This window comes from Aspergillus melleus (assembly GCF_016097325.1).
Source record: "Aspergillus melleus strain CBS 546.65 chromosome Unknown contig3, whole genome shotgun sequence".
Classification (NCBI taxonomy): Eukaryota; Fungi; Ascomycota; class Eurotiomycetes; order Eurotiales; family Aspergillaceae; genus Aspergillus; species Aspergillus melleus.
The window spans coordinates 1,823,374-1,848,695 of NW_025763372.1; the positions used below are offsets into that span (position 1 = coordinate 1,823,374).

The 25,322-nt window shown below is 52.5% G+C and overlaps 9 protein-coding genes across 9 annotated transcripts; 3 read left to right on the forward strand and 6 right to left on the reverse strand.

Annotated features, from left to right (window-relative positions):
* Positions 1-230: 230 nt before the first annotated feature.
* On the reverse strand, positions 231-1,799 carry WRS1 (tryptophan--tRNA ligase WRS1; the record flags this gene model as incomplete). Its single annotated transcript, XM_046087350.1, has 4 exons — positions 231-620; positions 693-1,017; positions 1,079-1,576; positions 1,678-1,799. The coding sequence occupies 4 exons, from the start codon at positions 1,797-1,799 to the stop codon at positions 231-233; spliced, it is 1,335 nt and encodes a 444-aa protein (XP_045943317.1).
* Positions 1,800-2,402: 603 nt separating this feature from the next.
* Positions 2,403-4,268, reverse strand: clxA (calnexin; the record flags this gene model as incomplete). Its single annotated transcript, XM_046087351.1, has 3 exons — positions 2,403-2,900; positions 2,968-4,035; positions 4,143-4,268. 3 exons carry the CDS (start codon positions 4,266-4,268, stop codon positions 2,403-2,405), a joined length of 1,692 nt encoding a protein of 563 aa, XP_045943318.1.
* Positions 4,269-5,104: 836 nt separating this feature from the next.
* On the forward strand, positions 5,105-5,953 carry mde1 (methylthioribulose 1-phosphate dehydratase MDE1; the record flags this gene model as incomplete). The annotated part of the gene is made up of 3 exons (XM_046087352.1): positions 5,105-5,239; positions 5,312-5,787; positions 5,839-5,953. The coding sequence occupies 3 exons, from the start codon at positions 5,105-5,107 to the stop codon at positions 5,951-5,953; spliced, it is 726 nt and encodes a 241-aa protein (XP_045943319.1).
* A 434-nt stretch (positions 5,954-6,387) lies between these two features.
* vps5 (sorting nexin 1) lies at positions 6,388-8,398 on the forward strand (the record flags this gene model as incomplete). The annotated part of the gene is made up of 6 exons (XM_046087353.1): positions 6,388-6,421; positions 6,484-6,546; positions 6,624-7,102; positions 7,159-7,539; positions 7,592-8,194; positions 8,249-8,398. 6 exons carry the CDS (start codon positions 6,388-6,390, stop codon positions 8,396-8,398), a joined length of 1,710 nt encoding a protein of 569 aa, XP_045943320.1.
* A 503-nt stretch (positions 8,399-8,901) lies between these two features.
* On the reverse strand, positions 8,902-9,408 carry LDX57_005669 (mitochondrial 54S ribosomal protein bL31m; the record flags this gene model as incomplete). Its single annotated transcript, XM_046087354.1, has 1 exon — positions 8,902-9,408. One exon carries the CDS (start codon positions 9,406-9,408, stop codon positions 8,902-8,904), a length of 507 nt encoding a protein of 168 aa, XP_045943321.1.
* A 224-nt stretch (positions 9,409-9,632) lies between these two features.
* LDX57_005671 (putative ubiquitination network signaling protein) lies at positions 9,633-15,012 on the reverse strand. The gene is made up of 2 exons (XM_046087356.1): positions 12,964-15,012; positions 9,633-12,892 (listed from the first exon to the last, which is right to left on the reverse strand). Exons 1-2 carry the CDS (start codon positions 14,705-14,707, stop codon positions 11,574-11,576), a joined length of 3,063 nt encoding a protein of 1,020 aa, XP_045943323.1. The 5' UTR covers positions 14,708-15,012; the 3' UTR covers positions 9,633-11,573.
* On the forward strand, positions 9,812-10,789 carry LDX57_005670 (flavin reductase family protein; the record flags this gene model as incomplete). Its single annotated transcript, XM_046087355.1, has 2 exons — positions 9,812-9,863; positions 9,921-10,789. The coding sequence occupies 2 exons, from the start codon at positions 9,812-9,814 to the stop codon at positions 10,787-10,789; spliced, it is 921 nt and encodes a 306-aa protein (XP_045943322.1).
* A 4,240-nt stretch (positions 15,013-19,252) lies between the features above and the next one.
* Positions 19,253-20,453, reverse strand: LDX57_005672 (thioesterase family protein; the record flags this gene model as incomplete). The annotated part of the gene is made up of 3 exons (XM_046087357.1): positions 19,253-19,609; positions 19,704-19,873; positions 20,168-20,453. 3 exons carry the CDS (start codon positions 20,451-20,453, stop codon positions 19,253-19,255), a joined length of 813 nt encoding a protein of 270 aa, XP_045943324.1.
* Positions 20,454-22,043: 1,590 nt separating this feature from the next.
* On the reverse strand, positions 22,044-23,237 carry LDX57_005673 (class I SAM-dependent methyltransferase; the record flags this gene model as incomplete). The annotated part of the gene is made up of 1 exon (XM_046087358.1): positions 22,044-23,237. The coding sequence occupies one exon, from the start codon at positions 23,235-23,237 to the stop codon at positions 22,044-22,046; it is 1,194 nt and encodes a 397-aa protein (XP_045943325.1).
* Positions 23,238-25,322: the final 2,085 nt, after the last annotated feature.

Sequence of the window (25,322 nt, forward strand, 5' to 3'; positions counted from 1 at the left end):
TCATTTAATATATTGCTTTATTTTTAGCCATTTTTTATTATATTTGTTCTCTGATTTTTTGGAACTCGCATCTTTTCGTGCTCATGTCTTCCTTTTATGTTTAAACAATCAAGGATGAAATGATATGCTCTCTCAACGCTGAACAGATAGTATTCAAAAGAAAAGAAATGGTCCAGACCAAATCTCGTTTATTTTTCTTTTTGCTCGCACAACTTAAGGAGAAAAAAAGTCTATTTAGACTCCTTCGCGGCCTCCTTCTTCTCCTTCTTCGACCCCTTAGATGACTCCTTGGGAGGTCTGGGGATCGGGTTCGGGTTACCCTTCCATTCCAGCTTGCGGGGGCGCATGAACTCGTTCAGGACCTCGTCCGTGGACAACTTGCGCTTCTCCTGGAAGTCCAGCACGTTTTTCTGCAGGGTTTCGATGGCCATCTTCTTCAGTTCGCCGGTGAGCAGCTCGCCGCTCTTGTAGGACTTGTAGATCTCCTCGAGCTTGGCGTCGTCTTCTTCGAAGTAGGTCAGGTAAACGTAGGAGACGTCGACGTCCGGGTTTCCGCCGAGACGGCGGTGGTCTTCGACGCTGACTTGACCGCCGCTGAAGGCGTATTTGTTGATCTTGGTCTAGATGTTCATATATCGGTCAGCACTTTGATCTTCATCGCCGAGAAAAGGAGGAAGGGATGGCGATATTACCTTGATCTGCTTCGCCGTATCGTCCATGAAAATAGCCGAGTTGGGATTTGACGACGACATCTTTCCGCCAGCGCCCTGTAGCGCAGTCAGGAACTTCGAGTGAATAAGCGCGGGCTTCGGCGACGGGAACGCCATGCGGTGGGAGTTGTCGCGCAGCAGCCGGAAGTACGGATCCTGGTCGATACCCATGGGGATCAGGCAGGCGATGTCGGCGATCTTCTGGTTCCGGTTGGCCTGGGGCTCGTCGGACCAGATCTCGGGGTAGGAGGTGGCGAAGGCGGCGACGCACTGGACGGAGGGGAAGAAGATGCGGCCGATGTTGGTACTATATTATTAAGATTGAGATTTAGCAGGCATTGTTCACAGACGGAGGCTTATGGTCCCACCTTTCATTGAAACCAAACGCCCCACGGACCTGGTTAAAAGTAACCAACTTTCCGAACTCCCAAGCGTTCATGAGGAAATGGTTCGAGATGTACTTCAGATCGCTATAGATGAAGGTCTTCTTAACGTCGAAGCCGAGGGCAATGATGTCGCGGGCATTCTCCATAGCGTAGTGCATGGCCTCCTCGAAGCCAATGCTGTCCTTGAACAGGGCCTTTTCATCGTCCGTCAACATGAAGACCAACGGCACGTCGAACACATCCTGCAGCCATTTCGTGAATTGCAGCGGGATGGTGTGTCCCAGGTGCAGACTGCCGGTGCTGGGCCCGCGGCCGGTGTAGAGGAAGAAGGGCTCGCCGTGCTCATAGCGCGTCAGGATCTTGTCGAAGTCGCGGTGGCTGAAGAACAGGCCTCGTCGCAGCCAGCGGTGCGGCTTGTGTCCGGTCACCCGTTCGAATCGCTCCAGGAGCTCGTGGTCGATGGTGGAGGTGTTCCATTTTCTAGAGTGGCGCGGTTAGCGGTTGATGCCATCTTTTTCTTTCTCTCTGTGTGTGTCTTGGTCGCAGAGTCTCCGGTACATCAAGGGAGTAGAAACACATACTGAGAGAGGGCCAGGTAATCGATCGAGATGGCTTCGCCGTTCTCATCCTGCCCACCGTCAACAGACCAGGGATTGATGTCCTGGTCCCGGGCAGTTGGTGCCGGTGCGGTTTCTTCGGCCATTCTGGAAATCGCAGGAATGTCAGATCAGGAGACAAGCAAGGGAAACAAGTGGCCAAAGTGGAGAGTGGTGCAGGAAGAGAAAGCGGCGTGAGTCAGGATTCCGCCAAAGGAGGGGTCGATCTTTAATTTGCTTAATTAATTTCAGGCCATCGCGGCGGGGCTGGTCACGTGGGCCCTTATCTACTTCTTATCACCAGACGATGTCCATTTACACTTGTATGCATTCCTTCATTGCTTCATGATTCAGGACTCAATTAATTGATTTGCACAACAAGACTATAATATAATGGCCACTAAGAATCTGGAGACAGATCACTCCCCCAACTCTCCCTACTTTACAGACAGGCTTTTCTCGACGAATTTATCTCTTCCACTCTTTTTATGCCCTTGCAAAAACGTACCGTTTCAAGGGCTCTCGTATCGCATCTCAGTTAGATATCAATATCAATAATTCGACAATAGAACTGCTGGCATCGACCTTCGAATAGAACGCTTCAAACTGGTATGAATTTGGTATTGGAAAGATTCTGGTTTTATCTGATGTGGTTTTCCTTATTCGATTTTCTCTCCGCCTGATTGGAGGTCCAAAACGGATGCCTTCATTTACTCCGCCGACGACCGCGTGGTACGCTTGGTGGCCTTGCCCTTGTTGTCAGTGTCGGCCGAAGAAGTGGTGGCAGAGCCAGCCTTCTCCTTGCCTGCTCCGGCGGCTTCCTTGCCCTTCTTGGCGGGAGCGGGAGCGGGAGTGCTAGAGCCGATAGCGCCAACGATGATGAGGACCATCGTCAGCACAAGAGCACCGAGACCACCGGCGACCTCGGGAACCTGCTTCACGGCGTTGACGGGGTCCTGCTTGGCGAGAACAACGAAGGAGTCGACCTTCTCACGGATGTAGGTGACGGGGTCCTCCTTGAAGCTAACGCTGGTAGTGACGGGCTTCTCTTCGGGCTTGGGCTTGGAGGCTTCCTCCTCGGCCGCCTCGACGGGGTGCTTGACGTCAAAAGTCTCCTTGCGAAGCTGCTCAGCATCCTCGACGGAGTGACCGATGTAGATGTTGTCAAACAGGATGTCGTTCTGCATGGTCCAGATCTCGAAGCCAATCTATGCAGTTGATTAGTCATCGCGCGTCATATGGGGTTATCACAGCGCGGCAAAGGAACAAACTTACAGCGCCAATAGGTTCCAGGTTGGAGGGGGTCTTGTCCTCAAAGTAGGCGGGGTTGGCGATCTTGCGGGGAGCCCAGGGTCCCTTGTAGGCCGGGTTGTCGATCAGAGGAGCGGACCACTTGCCCTTGTAGGCGGGGTTCTTCTTCATGGGAGCCTCCCAGGCACCACAGCCGGAGACCTCGTTACACTTGGGGTTGGGGACGGTGGGAGGGATCCAGTCACCATCCTCCTCATCATCCCAGTCCTCAGGCTTTTCAGCCTCGGGGTCGGGGATGCTAGTGGGCTCGTCCTGCAGCCAGTCTTCGGGGATAGTGGCCTCCTCGTCGACAATCTCGAAGGGAGCCTCCTCATCCCAGTCCTCGGGCTTCTTGGCCTCGGGGTCGGCAATCTTAGCCTCGTCAACCCAGTCGGAGGGCTTCTTGTCCTTGGGGTCATCAATCTCCTTCTCGGGGTTGACGGGAGGGTTGAAGTCCTCCAGCAAGCTGCCCTCCTTGACCGACTCGCCGTCGATGAGGATCTGGAAGGTCTGGTCGGGCTTGATGACCAGGGTGTACAGCGAAGTGAGCTTCGAGGTACGGGCAGCAGGGGGAGCCTTGAGATGCTTCTCCTCATACTCGCCGGTCTTGGGGTTCTTGTGACGGAAGATGAAGTGCACCTTGTTGGTAGCACCGCACTTGTCGGGACCGAACATGATGACATAGGGAGTCGCGTTGGAGAACTCCTCGGCGTGAAGCTTCTTGTTCTCTTGGAGAAGCTTCAGGTAGGCACCACCGCAGACCAGAGAGTTCTGCGGCTTGACCTCGTACTGGACAACCAGGGTCTTGCCCTTGTTGTCCACCTTCTTGGGGAACTTGGCCGAGATGGCGTGGTGGGCCGCAGCGTTCTTGACGACGAGACCCTTGTCGCCCTCGATACCCTTGAAGACGCTGGGTTCCTCCACGGACCATTCACCGACGTAGGCCCAGTCCTCCTCCGACTTGGAGTCATCCTTCTTGGCGTGAGACGGAGTCCATCTCGAATCCCAGCCCTCCGTGAACTGTTCAACGAAAGGAGCTTTGATGGTAGAAGGCTAATGGGAGGATTGCGTTAGCAATTGCGGAGAATTGATTTGATTGGGGCGGGCGTCGAGATGCGCGCGATCGCTTGTGCCGATCAACAAAGAACGGGAGAACTCACGGTGAAGGTAGGCTTCTCGACGACGGAAGTAGCGTCGGCGGGCTTTTCAGCCTCCTCTGCGTGGGCATAACCCATGAGAGTGGCCGAGGACACCAGAGCCGAGGTAAAGGCGGCGTTGATACGCATGACGAGATGAAGTCGAGCTGGAGCGCCGACGAGCTGTAGGATTCAAGGAAGGAAGGAAGAGAAGATAAACAAATGATCAATTGATCCACCTAAGGGGAATTAGGGGGACAGGAGAGGGATGGAGAGAAGACAAGGCCAGCCGTGAACCGCGACAAAGCTACCTGTAGCGCACGGGGAAGAGAAGGGAAGAAGAGGAGAAAGAGGAGAAGAGGCAGGCAGTTTGTATAAATAAGCAGCGAATGAAGCCCGGAAGTTCAAGGTGGCCTCTTCCTGCCGCGCCCGGGGGGGTTCTTCCGCCTGCCTCGTTGGGGTTAGCCGTGCTTCTCCCGCGTTCTTCGGTTTCTACTGATTACTTTCTAGTATTTACTACAACTTATATACTCTATTGAAGGTACTTTAAGATCAGGATGAATGAAAGATCATGCAGGCAGTCGCCGTGGTTTACTAGGTGGACTATCATGCTTCCTCATGTTGTCAGCTCCCAGCTCCCAGCTCCCAGCCCCCAGCCCCCAGTTGCTATCTCGTAGCTGACCGTTCCCTCTGAAGATGACACCATCTCCCCGCGACGCTAATTAATCGCAAAAATTAATTAATTTTCCTGCAATTTCCTTCCCTCCCCGCTCTGCTTCTTCCTCGTCCTACGCCGTCGCCTCGTCCTGTCCCACCTCGTCTTGCTCCATTTTTTTTTTCTGAGTCTGTTTCCGGCGATCATTTTTCGTCGTGTGGATTGTCTTTGATTTGAAAAAATTGATTAGATCCTACATCTTCCCGATCTCATTCTCTCGATCTCTCCCCAAAGCCGCTTCCCCTCACGCTGCGATCGCGCTCTCGACATCATGTGCCAGGAAATCCAACAGACCAACAATGACCACCTCGTTCAGTCGACGGACCCCGAGCATCCGGCCAATTTGATTCCGGAGCTCTGCCGCAAGTTTTACAACTGGGGTTGGGTTACTGGAACCGGTGGCGGGGTAAGCTGATCGCATCCATGACAGTCTTCGGATTGCCCGTCGCTAATCGGAATCTTGTCGCCGCGCTTCTAGACCTCCATCCGTCGCGGAGAACACATCTATATCGCGCCGTCGGGTGTGCAGAAGGAGTTGATGCAATCGCAGAACATCTTCGTCCTCGAGTACCCCACCCCCAAGTATCCCGCCGAGGATCGCAAGTACATCCGCAAGCCGCTTGCTCTGAAACCCTCGGCCTGCACGCCCTTGTTCCTCGCTGCTTTTGAGCGCGGGGCTGGCTGCTGCATCCACACCCACTCTCAGTGGGCCGTTTTGGTGACGCTCCTGGTTGAGCGCGAGAAGGGTCCCGGGGGCTACTTCGAGATCAGCAACATCGAACAGATCAAGGGAATTCCTCGCGGAAAGGGTAAGGGCATGTTGGGCTTCTTCGACACTCTGCGCATTCCCATCATCGAGAATACGGCCTTTGAGGAGGACCTGACCGGCTCGCTCGAGAAGGCCATGGAGGAAAACCCCGACACCTATGCGGTGCTCGTGAAAAGACACGGAATGTAAGTGGATCCTGCCTTCCCTTTCTCCGACATTTCTGACATGATGGGTAGTTACGTCTGGGGCGACGACGTTGCCAAAGCCAAGACCCAGTGTGAGAGCTTGGACTATTTGTTCCAGCTAGCGGTAGAGATGCACAAGTTGGGCATTCCCTGGGTGAAGCAATAGAGCAGAAGAAGGTCAAAGGAAGCCTCTAGGTATCTGTGGAGGTGTTCAGAATAACTAGTGTAAATGATGTTGATGTGATGACGATGACGATGCAATAGAGCCACGGAGACAATGATCCTTGTCCAGGAGCAGAAACGGATAGAGAAGTCTTCGGTGATACTCATTCCATATAATTTAATTGAGGTACAGCGCAGTATTCCGTAGTTTCATAGTACTAGAATGTAAGGCCCCCAGTAGACTAGAAGCTTGGCGGGGGAACCCTAATCCGTCGACGCGGATCACCTGTCCAACTCGCCGCTTCTCCGACTCTCCAACCGTCCTCCGCTTCATCCTCCTGTTCTGTCCTGGTGGTCCGTCCTTGATTTTACCTCCCCAACCGATCTTTGACTTCTTTTTCTTATCCCTGATATCGCCGTTGATTCCCCTCTACCCTCATGGATTTGGACACTGGTGATTCCCCGTGGGGCGGTAAGCAGGCAGTCACGTTTCTGTCGCATCTATCCAGGGTGATCTCTAATCGGCCAGTACAGATGTGCCATCCCAGTCCGTCGGCAATCGCGATGCCTCCGAATCGAATGCAGATGACAATGCCTGTATTTTTAACTCCCCTTCCCGCCCGGTTTTCCCATGTTTGCTCCGGAGCCCGTTCCTAATTGCGTCACTTGCGCAGCCCCCCAACAACCGTCACAGCAAGCGAGCTCGAGCAATCCCCGGTCCCCTGTACGACGCGGCCCCCGAGGCACCCGCAAGATCAGTGCGCAAGCCACGAAACTAGAGGCCGTTGATGATACGTTCGACCCGTTGGGTCCCCTTGGAGATAAAGCCAGCGAAACGACCCCGGCCGCCAACGAGCAAGCTCCCATTCCACCCCAGAAGGAGTCCGCAGGAAACAATGCTCGTCCTACATCATCTACATCGCAGACTCCGAGCGCGGCCGGCATGATGGACTCGATAGAAGAAGATGGCTCCGGGCTCAGGGGACCCCCGCCCGTGCAACCCCCTAGCGAAGCGGACAGCTCAAGAAGAGTGTCGGAACCCAGCGTTAGTGTCGAGAAGGCCGCTCATCCAACATTCGATATCACCGTTGGTGATCCACACAAGGTGGGCGATTTGACCAGCAGTCACATTGTGTATCAAGTCAGAACCAAGGTAACCGACCGTACCCCCTTGGATCGCGGGCGCATAACACTGACTTTGGACCACAGACCACGTCCAAGGCGTATCGCCAGCCCGAGTTTACTGTCAGCCGTCGATACCGCGACTTCTTATGGCTGTACAATTCCATGCATAACAACAACCCCGGTGTCGTCGTACCTCCTCCGCCCGAGAAGCAGGCGGTTGGTCGGTTTGACACTAACTTCGTCGAGTCGAGAAGAGCTGCCTTGGAACGGATGTTGAACAAGATCGCAGCACACCCGATCCTCCAGCACGATGGGGATCTCAAGATCTTTTTGGAAAGCGAAAGTTTCACTCTCGATGTGAAGAACAAGGAGAACAGAGAGCCGGATCTTGGTCAGAGCAAGGGCATGTTCAGCTCGTTTGGCATCAGCGTCGGAGGCGGTGGCAAGTTTGTCGAACATGATGATGTAGGCCTTCCCGGAGCAAGGGATTTGATTTGCATGCTGACAGGGGTCGCAGTGGTTCCACGACCGGAAAGTCTACCTGGATGCCTTGGAAAACCAGCTCAAGGCTCTGATGAAGGCCATTGATACGGTAGCCGCTCAACGGAAAGGACTGGCCGAAGCCGCCGGAGACTTCTCGGCTTCTCTTCAGGCGTTGGCCTCTGTCGAGCTGTCTCCTGCCCTGTCTAGTCCCCTGGATGGTCTTTCGATTCTTCAGCTACGCATTCGAGAGCTGTACGAGCGCCAAGCGCAGCAAGATGTCCTTACCCTAGGTATCACCATCGACGAGTATCTCCGCTTGATTGGTAGTATCAAAACTGCTTTCTCGCAGCGACAGAAGGCGTTCCACAGCTGGCATACCGCCGAGTCGGAAATGCAGAAGCGCAAGAACACCCAGGAGAAGCTACTCAGACAAGGGAAGACGCAGCAAGACCGCCTGAATCAAGTCAATGCCGACGTGGCCGATGCGGAACGGAAGGTTCACCAAGCCCGCCTGTTGTTTGAGGACATGGGGCGCTTGATGCGCAACGAACTGCAGAGGTTCGAGAAAGAGAAAGTGGAAGATTTCAAGTCCGGAGTCGAGACCTTCCTCGAGAGTGCCGTGGAAGCGCAGAAGGAGGTGAGTAGTTGTTCTCTAGACAATCAGCATATCTCGTGCTAATGACCTGTGCAGTTGATCGAACTTTGGGAAACATTCCTTTTGCAGCTGGATGCGGGTGAAGAAGGAAACCCTTTCTACGGGAGTGCATCTGCCCCGGCGGAGCCTCCAGCAGAAGGAAATCCCGAGGCAGCTCCTCCGGTGACAGCAGAGGAGCAGTCTTAAGGATCTGGGCCTTTATTGCGAGGCCTTTTCTTGACTTGTACAAAAGCAAAATCCACGACCCGCCCTCCCTTTCATGCTCCCATTCCCGTGCCCTGCTCAACCTACGATGCCCGTCATTGAACAGTGTATGATGTAGCGCACGACTTGTTTTTCATTGAAGCCATGGGCCAGTGTGTAATGCAACCATACTGTCGGAATCCTGTTTAGCATAGTGTGATATCGATAGCCTGAAATAATCTGACGTCTGTCAAAGTTTGCCTGGTCCGTACGATTTGTGTGAGTTTCTCAATGAACCCATCTTTCACAAGTATACAAGAGATCTGTACAGTAGTAGTATTGGTCATATCTTGACAGAAACACGACAAAAAAAAAGAGAAAAGAAAAAGAGAATCTAGCCTATAATACAACAGGAGCAGCAGAAATATCAATCCCGTCCATGCGTAACCCCATTGGAATCCGACTTCGTTCATTCAACCACCACCACCCAGCGAAACGACCCGCATCTAATCCTTCTTCTTCTTTCCCCCCTGCTGCTCAACCTCCTGCCCAAACGAGCTGATCAAATCCAATAGATTATCCTCCTCTTCCTGCGCCGCGGCCGCCTCGGCAGCGGCCTCCTCCTTGCTCAGCTTCTCCTTCCCGCCGCTCTCCTCGCCCTCGACGGGGGTGTTGGCGTCAAAGCCGCGTCCAAATCGAGCTCGGAAAGCTGCCAACCGTCCGGCCTCGTCATCTTCAACGTTCATCAGCTTGCTGGACGAAGGGTTCCAGAGCAGCGAGTTGCGCGTGTCGCGGGTCGACCGGTACACCGGGGCCGGGGAGGTGGTGCGGTGCGTGAACGTGCTGCCGTCCGATAGCGTGATCAGCTGCGTGAATGTGTACGGGTTCTTGGGCCGGCGTAGCAGCGTCGCGTGTCGGCATTGCGAGCAGATGAAGGTTGTGGAGGGCGTGCTGCTGTTGGTCAATCGGGTGGTTGTGCCTCCAGTGCGGAGGAGGGAGGTTGCGAGTGACATTTTTTTCGTCTTCGGTGATGATACGAGGGATTCGCTATTCGGGGGTTGAAGATGTCTGAGAAGAATAGACGTAGAGGCAAGACCGTCTAGAGGAAGATCGGTCCGCGAGAGGAAGGAATTGGCAATGGCAGGTCCGGGGGTCGTCTTGATCGGAGGGAAACGAAGACCTTCTTTTCGGCGGAGAAATTTGGCGGCTCGGAGCGGGCTTAGTCAGCGCCGGGATTTCCTTCTGAACTTACGGCTTCATCTCGAACAATCATCTCGGGCGCTCTTCGGTCAGAATGGTCTGCAATTGACTTCACTCCTTTCGGCAATCTCAGGATGGTGGCTGTCGGTCCATACTCTCTTTGTCTTGTTTCTCGCCTTGTCGTTCCCTGAGCCTTTGAGCTCTTCCCTCTACGCTATGAATCTCCTCGCTTCTCCGCGACTTGCGGGCCGGTTTGCGGACCTATCAGGTATGTGTCTTCCACGAATGCGTATCGATTACGGCGTGAGGCTCATGTACAATGCAGGTCTACCGTGCACAAACCTCCGCGTATCCTCTCTCAATCTCCCGCCACAATTCCTTCTCCGAACACTCTCCTCCGACGTCACCGGCTCCCGCACATCCACCAGATGCTTCAGCAGCAGCAGCAGGAACAACAACCAACCCACCACTACCACCACCGAAACCCCCTCTCTCCCCGACCAAGTCCGCCTCCTCATGCGCCGCGTCCCCTACCCCGTCGCCATCATCACCTCCACCGACCCCTCCGAGCCCAACAACCCCCCGCGCGCCTTTCGCGGCATGACCGTCTCCTCCTTCAACACCGTCACGCTGCGCCCCGACCCCATCATCTCGTTCAACGTCCGTCACCCCTCGGAGACGCTCGCCGCGCTGCAATCCTCCGGCCGCTTCCTCGTCCACCTGCTCGCGGCCGATCAGGTCCCCGCGTCCCTAGCGCGGGACTTCTCGCGCGGTAACCATAATTTGTCGATCGCTAGCGGGGACAGCGAGTTTGAATTTGTTCCGCATATGCCTACGCTATCTACATCGATATCGACATCCACGAAGGGGGAAGGCGCCGAGATCTCGAGTACAGAAACCAGCAAGCCTCGACCGTCACCCGCACCGCTACCTTTACCGTTACTCCGACGGAAATCAACCCCCAAATCCAAGGAGAGTGATGTCTCCTTCCCCTTCGTCTTCGAGTGTCTGCTTCATCCACAGAACGTCACCGTGGCAGATCATACCATTGTCGTGGGGCGGGTCATCCGCGCGCTGTCCCCGGACGGCCATCATGGTGGGATGGACGCGGAGACGAACACGTCGTTCTCAGCTGATGAGCTGTGTTTGACGTATGCTAATACGCATTTCTGGAAGATGGGGACGGAGATTTGATGTATATTCTTCCAATCCCTTATCCTTATCCTTCCACACCTCCCCTCCTCTCCTCTCACGTGAACTCGATGGTAAGGATCTAGTTGGGTATATCTAGCTGATGTTCCAAGATTGGATACCTACTTACCTACCTATTACTTCAACCATTTGAATTTTCTGACCATGGAGACGGTCTGTATGTATTAATATGCTCGGTGTTATGATAGATTATATTGGGGATAGATAGGTCTGGTTCTGGGTATTACTTATAACTTCACGATCCAAGATCGGTGGATTATACATGTATATAGATAGAAACATTGAAAGAAAGAAGAGCATGGAGAAGCATAGAAACAAGACAAAGGGGAAAAAAAAAACCATAGGAAGGAAAAAACCTTAAGAACTCATATTTCCCCGTCTCACCCAAGAACGTCAAGAACTAGTCCGTATATCCCGAGATCTACCAGTACAAGTCTACGAATTCAAATCAACATACCAAACCGATAATCTACAAGGACAAAAAGAATATATTGACCGCAGTATGTATCACAGGCGAAGACTCAAAACCAGGACGCAGCCTCACGCGAGGCCCCCAGTATCCAAGACAATCCATCGCCGTATATGATGAGAATCGACACAAGCCAAAATCGGAACCACCTCCCACCGTCACACGCAACGCAGCACAACTCCCTACTTACAACAGAACACCGGCATCGATCGAACACTTTTGATGCTTTATTTTCTTCATGCGCCTCGCTCCTCTTCAACAGGTTGTTTTTTTGCGTTTCTCGAATCGAAAAGGGAATCATCGAGTTGTCTCTCTCCCACTGGTCGAGCCGGGACTGCCACTGGCGCTACCGCTCCCACCGCTGCCGCTGCCGCTGGTACGACTCACGGCCCGTTGAAAGGGGGTCGAGATGGGTCGGAGGCCTAGGTTGGAGCCATTGCTCTCGGATCCGGAGTTGCTCCGTTTCTCGGTAGCGATGTCGGAGAGGTCGAGATGGAGCGGAGCGCGACGGTTCGAGTCCAGGAAGTCGGAGCCGAAGAGGCTGCTGCCGGACCGGTTCGAAAACGAGCGGGCCCGGGTGATGTAGTCCGATTCGAAGGGAAAGCTGTTGTTGCTTTGCCCGAGCGGAGATGCCGAAAAGTGTTGCAGGTACGACGGTGGTTGGGTCGGGCTGGTCGGATGAGAGGTAGAAGCACCGAGAGGAGACGATGCGTGCTGCAGCGGGCTGGACTTCAACGCGGGAAAGCTGAGTCCGAGGAGCGATCGGGTGTGGGGAGCACTGGTCGTCAGGGGAGCCACCGAGGACAGGCTGGGGGCCTCGCTGAGCGGGTTAGTGCCCGGCAAGTTGCCCTCGGGAGTGAGCGGGGCCGAGTCCATGAGCATTTGCTGTTGCTGTTGCTGGATAGCTTGCTCGATGGTCGCCGATTGCTGCCAGAGCTGGTTGGTGCGCAGCTGGTATTCCTGCACAGACTGAGTGATGCTCGCGAACTGTTCGTTGAAGTTGGCCTCCAGCTTCGCCTGATCCTGTTCTCTGGCAAACTGCTCCGCCGCGCGGCGTTCTCTCTCGTTAAGACCCTGTGCATTGGCCGAGACAATGCGCTCGTACTGTTCGTTGACGCGAGTACGACGACCCTGGAGACGTTCCCGTCTCTGGATCGTGGAGTTCAGCTCGGACTCCAGCGCCGACACGTCACGCGCAACGGTGGATCGCGCGGTAGCCAGATCCTCTTTCGCCTGCTTAAGGAGTTCAAGCTCATGTTCGTACTTGCCCTTCTGTGCCTTCCACTCTTCATATTCCTCCTCTGGGATGTTCTCCAAGGTATCCAATTGACTATCGAGAGCAGCAGTCGCTTCTTCCGTTTGCTTGATGTTTCTTTCCAGTTGCAGGGAGCGCTGTTTCTGCCGATTCTCATCCGTTCCGCTTTGAAGTCGATGGTTGTAGTTGTCCAGCTCTTTCTTGATCTTGGAAATGACCATTTTGTGGTCATTCTTGGCCTTCCTTAACCGAGAACGTTTTTCGTTCAGTTTGGACTCGGCGTTAACGATGGAGTTCTTCAGCGTGGTCGTGGGAGACGAGGGTCGATAAGATGGCTGCGGCGGGGTGGAAATCGAAGAGACTATTCGTAGCCAAAGGTCAGGCACTGTCTTCTTCTCAAAGCCGAGGTGGGGATGGAATTCGAAAACTTACCTTGTTCTGCGTCATTGGCGACAGGGGTCTTAACGCTCATGACACAGATCTCTTCGTCGGTATCGCTTCGTACGAAGGAGCAAGTATAGGCACAATTGGGCGCAAGGCCGGAGACCTCACCGCGCCAATGCACCGCACTTGATCCCTTAGAGGCATCTTGGACTTTGCAGATCGTGGCAGTGGCCCAAAGAGCGCCATTGACACAAACATAAAACGGCTCCATCTCCTCATCCCCGAGCCGTCCAGCTTCGCACGCTCCGGAAGCGCCGGAATCCTCCAGGGAAGCAAAATCGCCCGCCGCGAACTTGATCGTAGAGCTATCCACCTCCGTTATCCACACGAGTCCGTCGTCCAGAGAGACGCCCTGTAGGTCGTCCTCGGTCATTGTAAGACCGCGGGCGGTCTTGGACAAGGCCCTGGAATGTTCATATTCTCTCATAACCGTAACCTTTGTACTCGCGAGCGCCGCCCAGAAGGGCTGACGACTCCGAACCTGGTTTGCCTGTCGTCTGCGTTTCTTTGCCGAAATCAATCGATCCCTACCATCCTTGTGCGTTCCCGGTGTCACGAGTTGCCCGTCGGCACCGATATACGAAGACATGCTCGCCCCCGACTCGAAAGCCGAATCGATCGTCTGCGAGCCGGCAGAAGCCTCGGTATCGACACGCTTGCCGGTTCGAGAGGGAGCGGGAGAACGGTTCTTGGCCATCGAGCGTCTTGCCATAGCGGTGCCGGCTTGTGCCAGAATGTGGACCGCAAGCAAACTCCGTATCCAGCTCGGCGACGACTGGGATTCCGTGCGCCGAAACTCCGCGGGCATAAGATGGGAATACTGCGATAGTAGGTCGGGACTGATGATCTTGGCGGAGAGCAGGTGACCCAGCACAAAATCCTGTATACCTTTACTGCGAATCAAATGCAAAATAAGAACAATGCCAACACATATAGCATTCACTCCTCCATTCTTTCCAGAACCTCCTCCTCCTAGCGTGATGGCAACCTGGACATGGGCCAAGTCGAGAGCAAAATTCTGCGCCCATGACCACATGAAAAGCCCCCAGAACAACAGGAAGAATCCATCCATCGCGATCATTGTGCCGAGAGACGGCGTACCGGCCGGGCCCTGGAAGATATCGAAGTTGGAGGACAAGGAGCCAGCAGAGGCGCCACCGGGAGGCATGAAGGTCAACGAGGCGAACAAGAATTGAACCAGGGTCAACACCATAGGCGGCAGCTGCAACAGGAAGATCAGGATAGCGATGGTGTCGTACATGGGACACGACTTGAGGATGGTCGAGGCCAGCTGCAAGGGATTGATGGAGGCAGTCGAGTTGGACCTCTTGGAGCCGAGCACCGACTTCTCCGCGCGTCGCGAACCTTGCCCTGCGAGGCCGCCATTCGACGGCACCGCACCGTTTGTCTGCCCATATGACATGTCCGCGTTGCCCTTGGCGTATCCATTCAGCTGACCACGTCCGGTCCCGTCGGGCTTCGAGCAATCCGTCGATCCGTTGGCCTTGGAAGCCGCCGCTACGGTGGTGGTGATGGCGGAGTCGCTGGAAGAACGAGACGCGGGCCAGTCGACTTGAGAGGAAGGGCCAGAGCTGGATGCAGAGCCACCGGTAGCGTTGCCGTTTAGATGTCCATTGGATTTCTGCTTATTCACTTTCTTTCCGGCACCGACGACGCCGTTCTCCTGCCGATTGCTGAGACTCTTCCTAGCCGTAGCCGATGAACGTGGCATGGACAAGGGAGCCTATCACCCAGGTCCGAGTCAGCTTGGCGGAGGGTAGCCAAGGACTTGGACCAGGCGGGAAAGTGAAGACGAAGACAGCGTCGAAGAAAAGAGAAGAAGGGGATTTGAGGGAAAGGGAGGGCAACGGAGGGGGAGAAAAGGGTGGGTAGAGAAGTCGATAGGTTAAGAGAGGAGAGCAAAAGGATGATCTAAGAAAAGTGTGTGGAAGGGAAAAGGAATGACAGGAGGGGTCTAAAGGCGGAAGAGAGAGAAGAAAAAAAATTGGGTGTAAAGCAAGATAACCAAAAAGGGCCAAAAAAGAAAAGTAAAAAAAAGGCAAAAAAAGGAAGGGAAGGGAAGAGAGACCGGGGGAATGAAGATGCGGCAAAGAGAGAGGGAGTGGCGGGGAGGAAAAAAGAGGGAAATTCGAATGAGGTTTGGCAGGCAGTTTTGGCTCTTCTGCCTCTTGGAAATTGGGATAGAAAATAGAAATTATTGGAAAATCGAAAAATGGCGGGAAAGAGACGGATCAGGCAGTAAGGCTGTGATTGTGGCCTCAGGCAGTCAGGCCATGGTCTGTATCTGTAGATACGGTAAGTACGGTACATTACAGTACTACCTCGGTATAAGTACATACTACATAGTACCTTTAGGTAGGTAGGTACTAGGTATACTCTGGGATTACCGGGCCAAAACACATGAAAGATTTACTACGGAGTACATCAGATCACCTTGTCACCTAGCAGGTACATATACTGGGCTGTCTCGACGGAAGCTTACGCCATGCATCTACCTACGGAGTAACTAAGAAATAGTTACCTGCATCTCCGCAGTCATCGTTGCGTCCAGCCCTCAATATGAAACAGGCATGCATCGGTCAGTCCTCACCCCCAGGCAACTGCTGCACCGCAACGCTGCTGCAAGTGCACGAAGATGACCCAAAATCCGTCCCGCTCGAAATCTCGACGCTATTGCATCAATCGTAAGTTATCGGGCGATTTGGATCTGCTGCCACTGTCACTGTCATAAATCATCATATTATCATTCCCTTCGGTTTATCGATCGGCTATCGATTACTTTCAGCGTGTGATGGTTGCTGAACTAGGGCCAGTTTGTCAGCCAACTGCTACGTGTACAGCCCTTGACGGGTCAAACATTGATCAAGATCTCGTCTCTCGCACACCTTCCAGGCGTTTTGCCGTCTCATCTGCCCACCTGATAGCTGAGAGGTGCTCTCTCAGCATCTTGGGTGATTTAGAGCCAATCTAGGGCGGACGATCCGACGATCTCATCTGTCGTAGGCCGTTCTCTGCGGGGTTGTTCTCATCCCAGAGGGTTATGCGACAATCAGTTGGAGAAGTCTCACGGGTCGGCTTGCTCTGATCAAAGTGATGGTGTCTTGGAGGGAGGGTATCATTGAGGGTCACAAATGAGCGTGTCCGGATACATGCCATTGAAGTCTCCTAGACAGATAAGAAGGAGAGCCCGGCGTAGGTCCATATCCACGTCATTATCAGCTGGGATTCACATGCTCGGCTAACTTGCAGTATCGGTCGATCCTTCAGACTGATGGACTGGAGAAGAGGATGGCAGACGTTACATGAACCGGGGTGATTCGTCGATGGCGGTTTCTGCCGCCATTTCTAGGGTAGGGTTTACCTTGGTCAATTTTGACTTGAATTTGGGACCCAGAGGTGTTACCCAGATTCAGACAGGGTATGACGGAGGAAGGCATGTACCATTCGACACCGTGTAGTCGGTTTGATACTTCCTCATTCGATTGTTAAGAGTGTTTGAAGATGACGGACCAATGGAAGAGATGAGAGAGAGCGATAAGATGCCCCTTGGATCTTCATTCCAGGGCGATGGAGGTAAACATGTGGTATACAGTATTACCTATACTCACTGTGTTTTGTACTTACAGACAGGCATTCTTACCGGTCGGAGAATCCCAATTTTCCAATTGGCAATTCTTCAAGTCGCAGATCCACCGGTGCATCGTCATCGTTCTTCCCTCGCCCATCCTTGCCCATCCGACCAGGCCGTTCCCTCGAAGGACGGTGTAGGAACAACTCCGTAGCGACTGATAAAAGAGGCCACCTCCCTGTCCGTCCCAGCCAGTCTGTCACTTCGGCCGCTCAATCACGGCGCTGTTACGAGCCGCGCATGCAGCCAGCATGTCAGATGGAGGGAAAAGCGAATTGTTTGTTGTTCGCCAGGCTTGGGCGTGCGCTAGGCTGACGATCTACCATTTTCGACCCTTAATTGGGCGAACGAAGGAAGACGCTGTGGTGGTCAACCTGAGCGAGCTGCCGACGATGCCCCGCAATTACTTTGTCAGATGATACGGAGTAGTTGACTTGTTATGCGTCGACCGCTCATTGATCTTCTCATGGGCGAATGCCTGTACGGAGTACACAGACTGAGTGTGTACAAATGTTGCAGACCGGGGTTGAGGCGCAAGGATGGCGACTAAAACTGGGCGGATCCACGGATGGCGCTCCCGATTCCAGCCCCTAGAAAGTAGAAATTCCCTTCTCAGGTTTTGACTTTCGGCACTAGATTTTCAAACGGTCGATCATTTCACTCCGGTTACTGGATTCAAATCAGTCTGGGATCCTAGGTCCTCTTTTGGTTTTGCCATCTTGATGCCTAAAACTATCTACGTACAGTACCTGCTTACTTGCCTCCATGTATGCTTGATTTTGCTAAATATAATTCATCTCCGACCAGAGCTAAGAAACAGCTGAACCACCGCACAGGAAATCGTCCGGGCAGGTCCCCTCTCGCACGGGCTAGAAGGGTCTTCCTCGGCCTCCAGACTGGAATTGACTGGACCCGGCAAAGGGCCGGCGTCGCGCCGATGCATTTTTATTATGGAGTCGTGCTCCGTAAAATTCTGAACACCCAAGAATCTCTGGAATGATGCTTCTGGACCTGGTCCTTGTCCCGTGAAATTTCTTATCCGTTAAATTTGCTGCTTTTTGCTAGACCTTTTCGAGACGGCCGACCAACGGTTCATGATGCGCCCACCCACCAGAGCTTTGACGGCCCTGAAGGAACCGTCATATCCCTCTACAGCGGACGGAGTATAGTCTCTAGTCTCTAACAATCTCCGCCCTAATATACACACAGCACGTAGGCCATACGAAATACTCCATAGCATGTACAACACATAACTCGGGAAACCAAGAAGAAACAAAAGAACGTGGTGTGAGTCACAAGAGAAAAACGCAGTCTCACCGTCGCTTCATTAGAAAACCATTACCATTTTCTATTACCCAACGAGAAAGGAGAAACCCGCCTGCAGCCTCCCAAGACTCGGACGAGATCTGCATCGCAGGCGCAACGATTATTGAGGCCCCGGTTGCTCGTCCAATACCGAGCTCTGGCGAGGACCACTTGGCGAGCAAGCTTTTCTTGGCTCTCGGAGGGAAGACCGCCACTGAGTGACTTGAGCGCAGTGATGTTGTTGATGAGATTGGGCTGTCATTGATCGATGGTATCATGCTCATGTACTCAGTGTACACCTACTGAGTAAGTGAGGTGCTATTGTAGTGTTCCTCATTCTACTGGGTTTGGGCATTTTCTCAATCTAGCAGATTGATACAGTGTCGGTTGGAAATGGGAATCGGGATGGGTATATATATCCTTGCTCTATCTCTTAACGGAACCATAGTTTTTCCTACCTTTGTACCCCCCATTGATAAATTCCTAGATACTTCCTGAATTGTATCGAAGAGCTGAAATATACCACGCCAAATATCCATACAAATGATCATTTTTGATTGCTCACAATTCAATACAATTGAATGCAAGGGCACAGTGAGAACCTTACCTACAGTTACATTGCATCGAGGCAGTTGAGGCCGGCGGTTTGATTATCTTAAGTTTCGCGAATATGCCTCCTTGCATACCTGGACAACAATGCAAGGGAGGAAGCGGACAGACAGATTATCTACATGCTACATGACCATCTATGGGACGTATGACCTGAAAGACGTTGCTACTGAGTGATAGGACTTGTCCCGGTGTTGACAGCGCCAGTTCTCATTGTCCCTAGATTCTTGGGGAGGTTGGCCTCGAGAGGCCTATGGGTTTTTTTTGCTTCTCCTTTTTTACTACCATTTTCACGGCGCTAGCTACCAGTCTCGTGGAATCTCGTCTTTTTGTCTAGTCTTTAGGCCCAAATTCGTGATTGGGGTCAATCGCTTTGGAGGTGGTGAATTGTTCACCCGCAAGAAGTACGGGCTTCCCCCTGGGCTTCGGTGAAGGTATGAACATTGCTGAATCCATCTTTCAAGCCTTAATGTTAGCCCACGCTCTGCACCTGCCCCTGCATGGCATGCTTCATATCAGCAGTCTATCATCTTGGTCCAGTTCACGATGCGCAAGTCTAGTTGTCAGATAGAGTAAGATGACAAGGGCACCAAACCATGCTAATACCAGCATAAAGTTGAAGTAAGGAAGGGGAGGTAGAGACTGGAATATTGTAGTATGAAGAGTTGGAAGGTTATACCTTGGACCCCGCAGATGAAATGGTTCCTCTTCTCTCTATTGCCCCCCTGACCCAGTATCCTCAACAGCATCCTCCCTATCCCAACTCTCTACCTCCAGCGTCCGCACCCGATCTTCGATTTCCAATATCCGCTCCCGCCAGGCCTTCTTCGCCTGTTCTTGAAGCTCCCACGTGGACTTAAACTGCTCCATCAAAAACGGCGGCAACGCCGTCTTCCTCCCCAGCTTGTAATCATACGTGACTAGGTCCTCATGCACGCGAGCCGCGGGTCGCTGACGAGATTCGGAAAGAATGATGGCTTGCAGGAAGAACGCATGCTGCGATGAATGAGGCGAGTCCGGGTCATGCGCCAGTTTATGGTACACCGTGACCTTGTCGGGGTAAGTCATGGGCTGGGGACGAGAAGATGAGTAGTTAGTAAGTGACGGTGGAATTTGCGCCGTCCGTCTGATCATGCGGGCAAGTCGGGGGCAAGACAGGTCATACGAATTTATAGTCGATTTTGATACTGCGCAGGATGACGCCGATTCCGCGCGAGCTGACGAGATTCATCCATTCTTTCTTGTGGGCGGGGTCTATGTGCATGGCGTAGTTGCGGGTGAAGTATACCCGTGCTGTTTCGGCGTATCGGACGTAGGTGACGTTGTTTACATGGCCTGGGTTGTGTTAATGGGTCATATTGATCGGAGTTCTGCTGTGGAATTGGAGTTCGGAAGAAGGTGGAGGATGTATGTACCCTATTCGTTGTGTTAGTTCCATCCAATAAACGAAATGCCGGGGACAGTTCTCTCTGCTTCTTACCATTGTATCCTATATCCAACACGGTGTCCCCCATATTAGCGAACATCTTCCAGCAAAAGGGTATACAGCTGAAAACCCTACCATCTCCCCCCACGCGACATTTTGTCTAAACAGCCCCCTCCGCGTCGCATCGGTCAGATAACCCTCACTACCGGCAATCAACTCCCGCCAATCCCTCGCAATCTGCTGTAGTATATCCCCTGCCTCCTGGACCTGCGGCGGCTTCAATCCAAACATCATGCATTTCCCAATCCGTCGCTTGGTCGTGGTCAGCCATCGGGGGTCAATGTCGTGGGGTTTCCGCGGTGTCTTCGGATCAGGGTGACGGGCATCTTGGGCGGTTGGGGAGGTCGACAGGAAGCGGGTGCAGCGAATTGAGCATTGGAAGGGGAGAGCAGCGAGTCGCTGCTTTTGGAGGACGTTCATCGGTTTCATTGTCGTTGTGCGGTGTGCTGATAAGGGGGGGAAGAGTTGGGGTTTGGTCTTTGGGTATTATTCCGTCACTTGTCTACCCCATTGCGCTCCGGCTGCGCGCGCCCAGCCTCGGCCTTGTCTCCGCCGGTTAAACCCCACTCGAGCTCCTCCGCAGGGCGCGGTTGGAGTGTCAACTTGTCAAGATTGTGTGATGAGAGGATGGCGCATTCCAGGAAGAAGAAACACCAGCTGTTTATTAATGTGACAATGTATTTTAGCTTACTGTCTTCCGGTTCCATTAGATGATGCGCAGCGTGGTCAATTCATGCAACTTCCTAGTAACCAAACTATATAAACAAACGCAGCTGTAGAACAATTACCTTCCAAAAAGTGTCCCAAGCACCAATTGGTGATTAACTGTAGTATTTATGTCATATAGAAAAACACCCCAGAAACCGAAAAAGGAACCGTAAAGCACAAACATCAATGAATAAATAAATATATACATGTATACCAGAGGACGGTTGAGTCTCCATTCTTGGCACCAAACAGAGCCCGGTAACCTGGAGCCGTACGAAGACGTCACTCCAGAAAGATCCCCGAGCCAAGTCTCAACCTCTCCTCTCCACTTCCCCAACTACCTCATTTCCTACTTCTCTCCTAGGACGCCCAACGCATGGATCGAAAATGACCAATCTCGAGCTGCGTCGGCAGGTAATTAACATCTACAAAGGTAAGCGTACTGCTTACTATCTTCGTTTGTTTCGCTCGGGTTGCGATTACATGAACCGCCAGGAAGCTGCATCTGGTTTCTCTGGAGCCGAATCGTGAATGGTATCTGATAATAAATGATAGAGCTTCTTTTTCTCGGACGAAATTATCCCCTCGGGTATGAATATTTCAGGGACCGATTGCACCGGGCATTTGCGTCGCAGTCGCATTTGAGTGACGAGGAGCAGATACGGAAGGGAATAGCGAGGGCGGAGTTTGTTAAAAAGGGTGGGTTTGATCCATTCCATCGCCGGATTCTAGCGTATTCTATTATGAAGAGGGGTGCTCAGGGCTAACATCGAATGTTCGAATGTGCTACAGAAGTTGAGGCATTGTAAGTTTTCCCTCCTAGGAGTCACAGGTTGGGTTTGTTTGCTTCGAACATACCCGGTCAATATACACAGACACTTTCAATATTCCAAAGGATCCAATTCTATTATCCATCACGTGCATCATGCAACTGTCTTCCAAAACCATATCATCTCTCTGAGCCAAGATACTAACTGAAGCAACCAGGTATTATTTAAAACGATATCGCACATTGAAGCAGCGCTATGAAAATAAATAGGGCCAGTTATGCTGTTGGGCATCAAGCGTTGACATAAGAAGATATAATAAAGAACAAGGGTTGAAGAATATACATGTGAAAAAAATCCAAAAAGAAGAAGCAGAAGAAAAAAGAATAAAAGTTGGGGTATCACCAATATGAACTGAGCAATGGTCACTGGCCCTGCGTGTGTTTTGCAGTTTGCTTTCCTTTCCCTCGTCCACGCGGAAAATCGAACTCTCGAGCAATGTTCAGGATCCTGTCCGAGCTCTATGGCTTTTCTGTTTTCATTTTCATTTCTTTCGACCCCACCAGGCGCTCACTTCTAGACATTCTCCGTTGGCAAGGCCTCCTTTCTGGAACACATCTGCCATCATGGCGGTCCACCATCGATCCCACTCATCTCGACTCTTCCCGCTGGCTTCCATGAGCATGGGTTCCATGCCCTCGATCATCTGGATCACCGTCAATAGCGCTGTGCGTCGGATGGATAGCTGGTCCGAGGTCAGTTGTTTGCGAGTGCCCTTGCCCTGCCCTTCTCGTTCCCAGCGCAGCTCGCTGAGCGGGATCGCAATGCGACGGCTGTCGATGTTTTCTAAAACGTCGATCTCGGAGTTGAACGATAGGCCGATGGTGGCACAAGGCAGCGCAGTGAGTTTGCGACGGTCGAAGGCCTTCTCCACCCAGGAGTTATAATCCTGCAGAAATTTGTTCTGGGCTTTCGTAAAGGGAGTCGCGGACGAAAAGGTGTATGTCGCGGTCGCATCTGCGATCTCCTGTTCTCTCGACGCCAATTTGCGAGCGGGCGCGGGGTTGGGAAGCAGCGATCGAAACACCCAATCGGAGTCCCAGACTTCTAGGATTCCACCCGATTTGAGGACGCGCAACGGCTCGCTCAAACCGGACGCCTGCTGAGCCGGGCTGGAAGGACACATTCCCGCGTCCTTGATGAAGACGAAATCGAAGTACCCGTCGGGGAAGGGCAGACGGGGCTTGCGTAGGTCATGTCGCTTGAACTGCCAGTTCACACCCTGTTTGCGCAGGTCAGGCGCGACGGACAACAAATCGATTCCGTGGAAGGAGACGTTGCGATTGCCGCGCCGAGCAAAGTAGTCATGACACAGACTGGACCAAAGACCCGAGCCGCAGGCGATTTCCAGAATTCGTTTCGGCGGCCCGTCAGCCGGGTATGGCGTGCAGAAGGGACCGCCAAAGACGCGCATCAGCATCAGGGAGCGCAAAGTCTGGCGGTGCAGTTCCGGAAGGTCGCATGGTAAGGGATATATACTGTCAGGGTCTCGAAGGTAGGTGCGATCGCCCTGACGGATGAGAGGGTAGTTGGAGTAGTCGTGGAGGGAGGTTAGGGATGAGGTGGACGTCGCGGCCCCCCAGGTAGGGGCTGTCGAGCTGGTGGTAGAATGCAGGTCGGAGCCGGAGGTGGCTGCCGGTGCAGCGAACGCCGCGGTACTGGCCGACATCATGTCCATAATCGAAACACAAGCCCCGTGTTCATCGATCAAGTGTTCAAGTGGTTCAACAGGTAGTGGTTGAGACGCATTCTCGTGTTACACGGTATTAAGAAGGGGGTGGAAGGAAAAGAAGAGAAGGGTTTTCGAGGGGTATCGAAGAGCGGACGAGAAAAATTAGATTAATATGAACATTGTAGAGGCATGAACCAAAGAAAACTCAAAAAGAAAGGCCGTAAGATCAAGAAAAGAAAATTAGAGTTGTGGGGAGGGTGGAAGAAGGAAACAAGTTCGTTCTGGACACTTGTGGATGAAAGACTGACCCATGCAGGGAATGGAATGAATGAATGAATGATGGACGAGGGAGGGGGGCAAAAGAATGAAAAAATTAAAAATTAAAAATTGAATATGGTGACAGGAATCGCGGCCAAGTCCCCCCCTAGAGAAAAGAAAACTCCACATGTCGACCTACACTTACTCTGTACCAGTGTACGTCCATTACACCTCGACTTCGGCAACCACGATGTGATCCTGCGGACCAAGCCAACAGTTGCCACGGAATTCAGCCCTGAAAAGTTTACAACCTGGCCTCCGACGCGCTGACGACAGCTTATACTAAGACGCATTTTCTACGGAGCAACTTCTGCATGGTGCATACACCGTACACATATGACTGACGCTACTCCGACGGACTAAGACTGTCTGTTTCACGCCGTACTAGCGGAGAAAACCGAGACTCGAACATACAAGCCTTTATCTGAGGTTGTTTCAGCTACCCTGATCCCTACTCCGTGGTAGGACTATGTAGTATGCACAGTCCTACACTGACGTTTTACCCACACCAAGGGTTGCACCGAATACGACGTGAGCGTGTCTTGATGACCGTACATGGCTACTCCCTAACTGAGATCGGGATTTGAGGACAAAGGCAGTCTTGTTCTTGCCCCCCGGACCGACCAGGAAAATGGCCAACAGCCCCTCGAAGGGCGTTGCCGAAGAGTGGAACCCATTGTCGCGGACGGTTTACCTATTCCGATCGCACTCTCTGCCCAGGATGAAATTTATGGCGACCAAGACCCAACCAACGTTGGCGGCCGGGCAGACTAACGTAGGTACAGACTTTGATAGCGGCCGGGCTATCGTTAACCGGAGACTTTTAGATTGATTCGGAAGTCGTTAGGGGGGAGAACAATTGAACAATGGTCAGTTAGTACGAAGAAGACAATAGAAATAGATTAATTGATTAGCACTACATCATAAAATATAATCTGATCAGAGAATAACTGCCATAAGACGGAGATGCAAGTGCTGACATCATGACAGGCGGCGAGTCTCCTGATCCATGGGAAGCGCCCTGCCTGCAGCCTGCAATCTCAGGAATCCAACCAGTCCTGTTCGGGTGGCGGTCCGCTTTCCGGGCACGTGTTGCCACGGCGCGCTGGTTGGCCTGAGGCCAGGATCACTCGAGATTACGCGATAGATCTATCCATTAGTTATTAGTTATTATTTATTAGTTATTTAGATTATTGTTCGATAGTACGAAACAGGGAGGACATAAATACTAGTTACTAAATACTAATCTCCTTCTCCGTCCACTGGACCCTGAAAGCACCGATCTACCCGTACCGCTACCCCATGGATTCCACGCTCTCTTTTCCGTGGTCGCAAACTAATCTTCTTGGTCTGCCCGTTTGCCCGTTGATGTTCATTCGGATTGACTCGAATGAACGGAGTACCTGGTACGATATACCCAGAACCTTATAGTCAACTTATAGTCAAGAAGTACCGTTTCCTGCCCACTTTCAAAGGGGGGTTGGTATCAATCGGTTTCACCAATACCAATCTGAAGGGACCTTTTTCGGTATCAAATATTAGATATTTATGTTCAGGGTTGCCATTAGCCATCATCATGCCTTAAGGCACCGACTCTTATTTCAATTATGGCTACAGGACTTCATCGTTATGCAGGGACATGCAAGGAGCTTCTGTCCCCTCCCCTAGAGTAGTCTATATGAGTTACGACTAGGGATCCCAGGAGGCATGGTATATAATAGTACGCCCCTGTCAAAGGCACGTCCCACACTAGTTAGCGATTACCTAGATAGG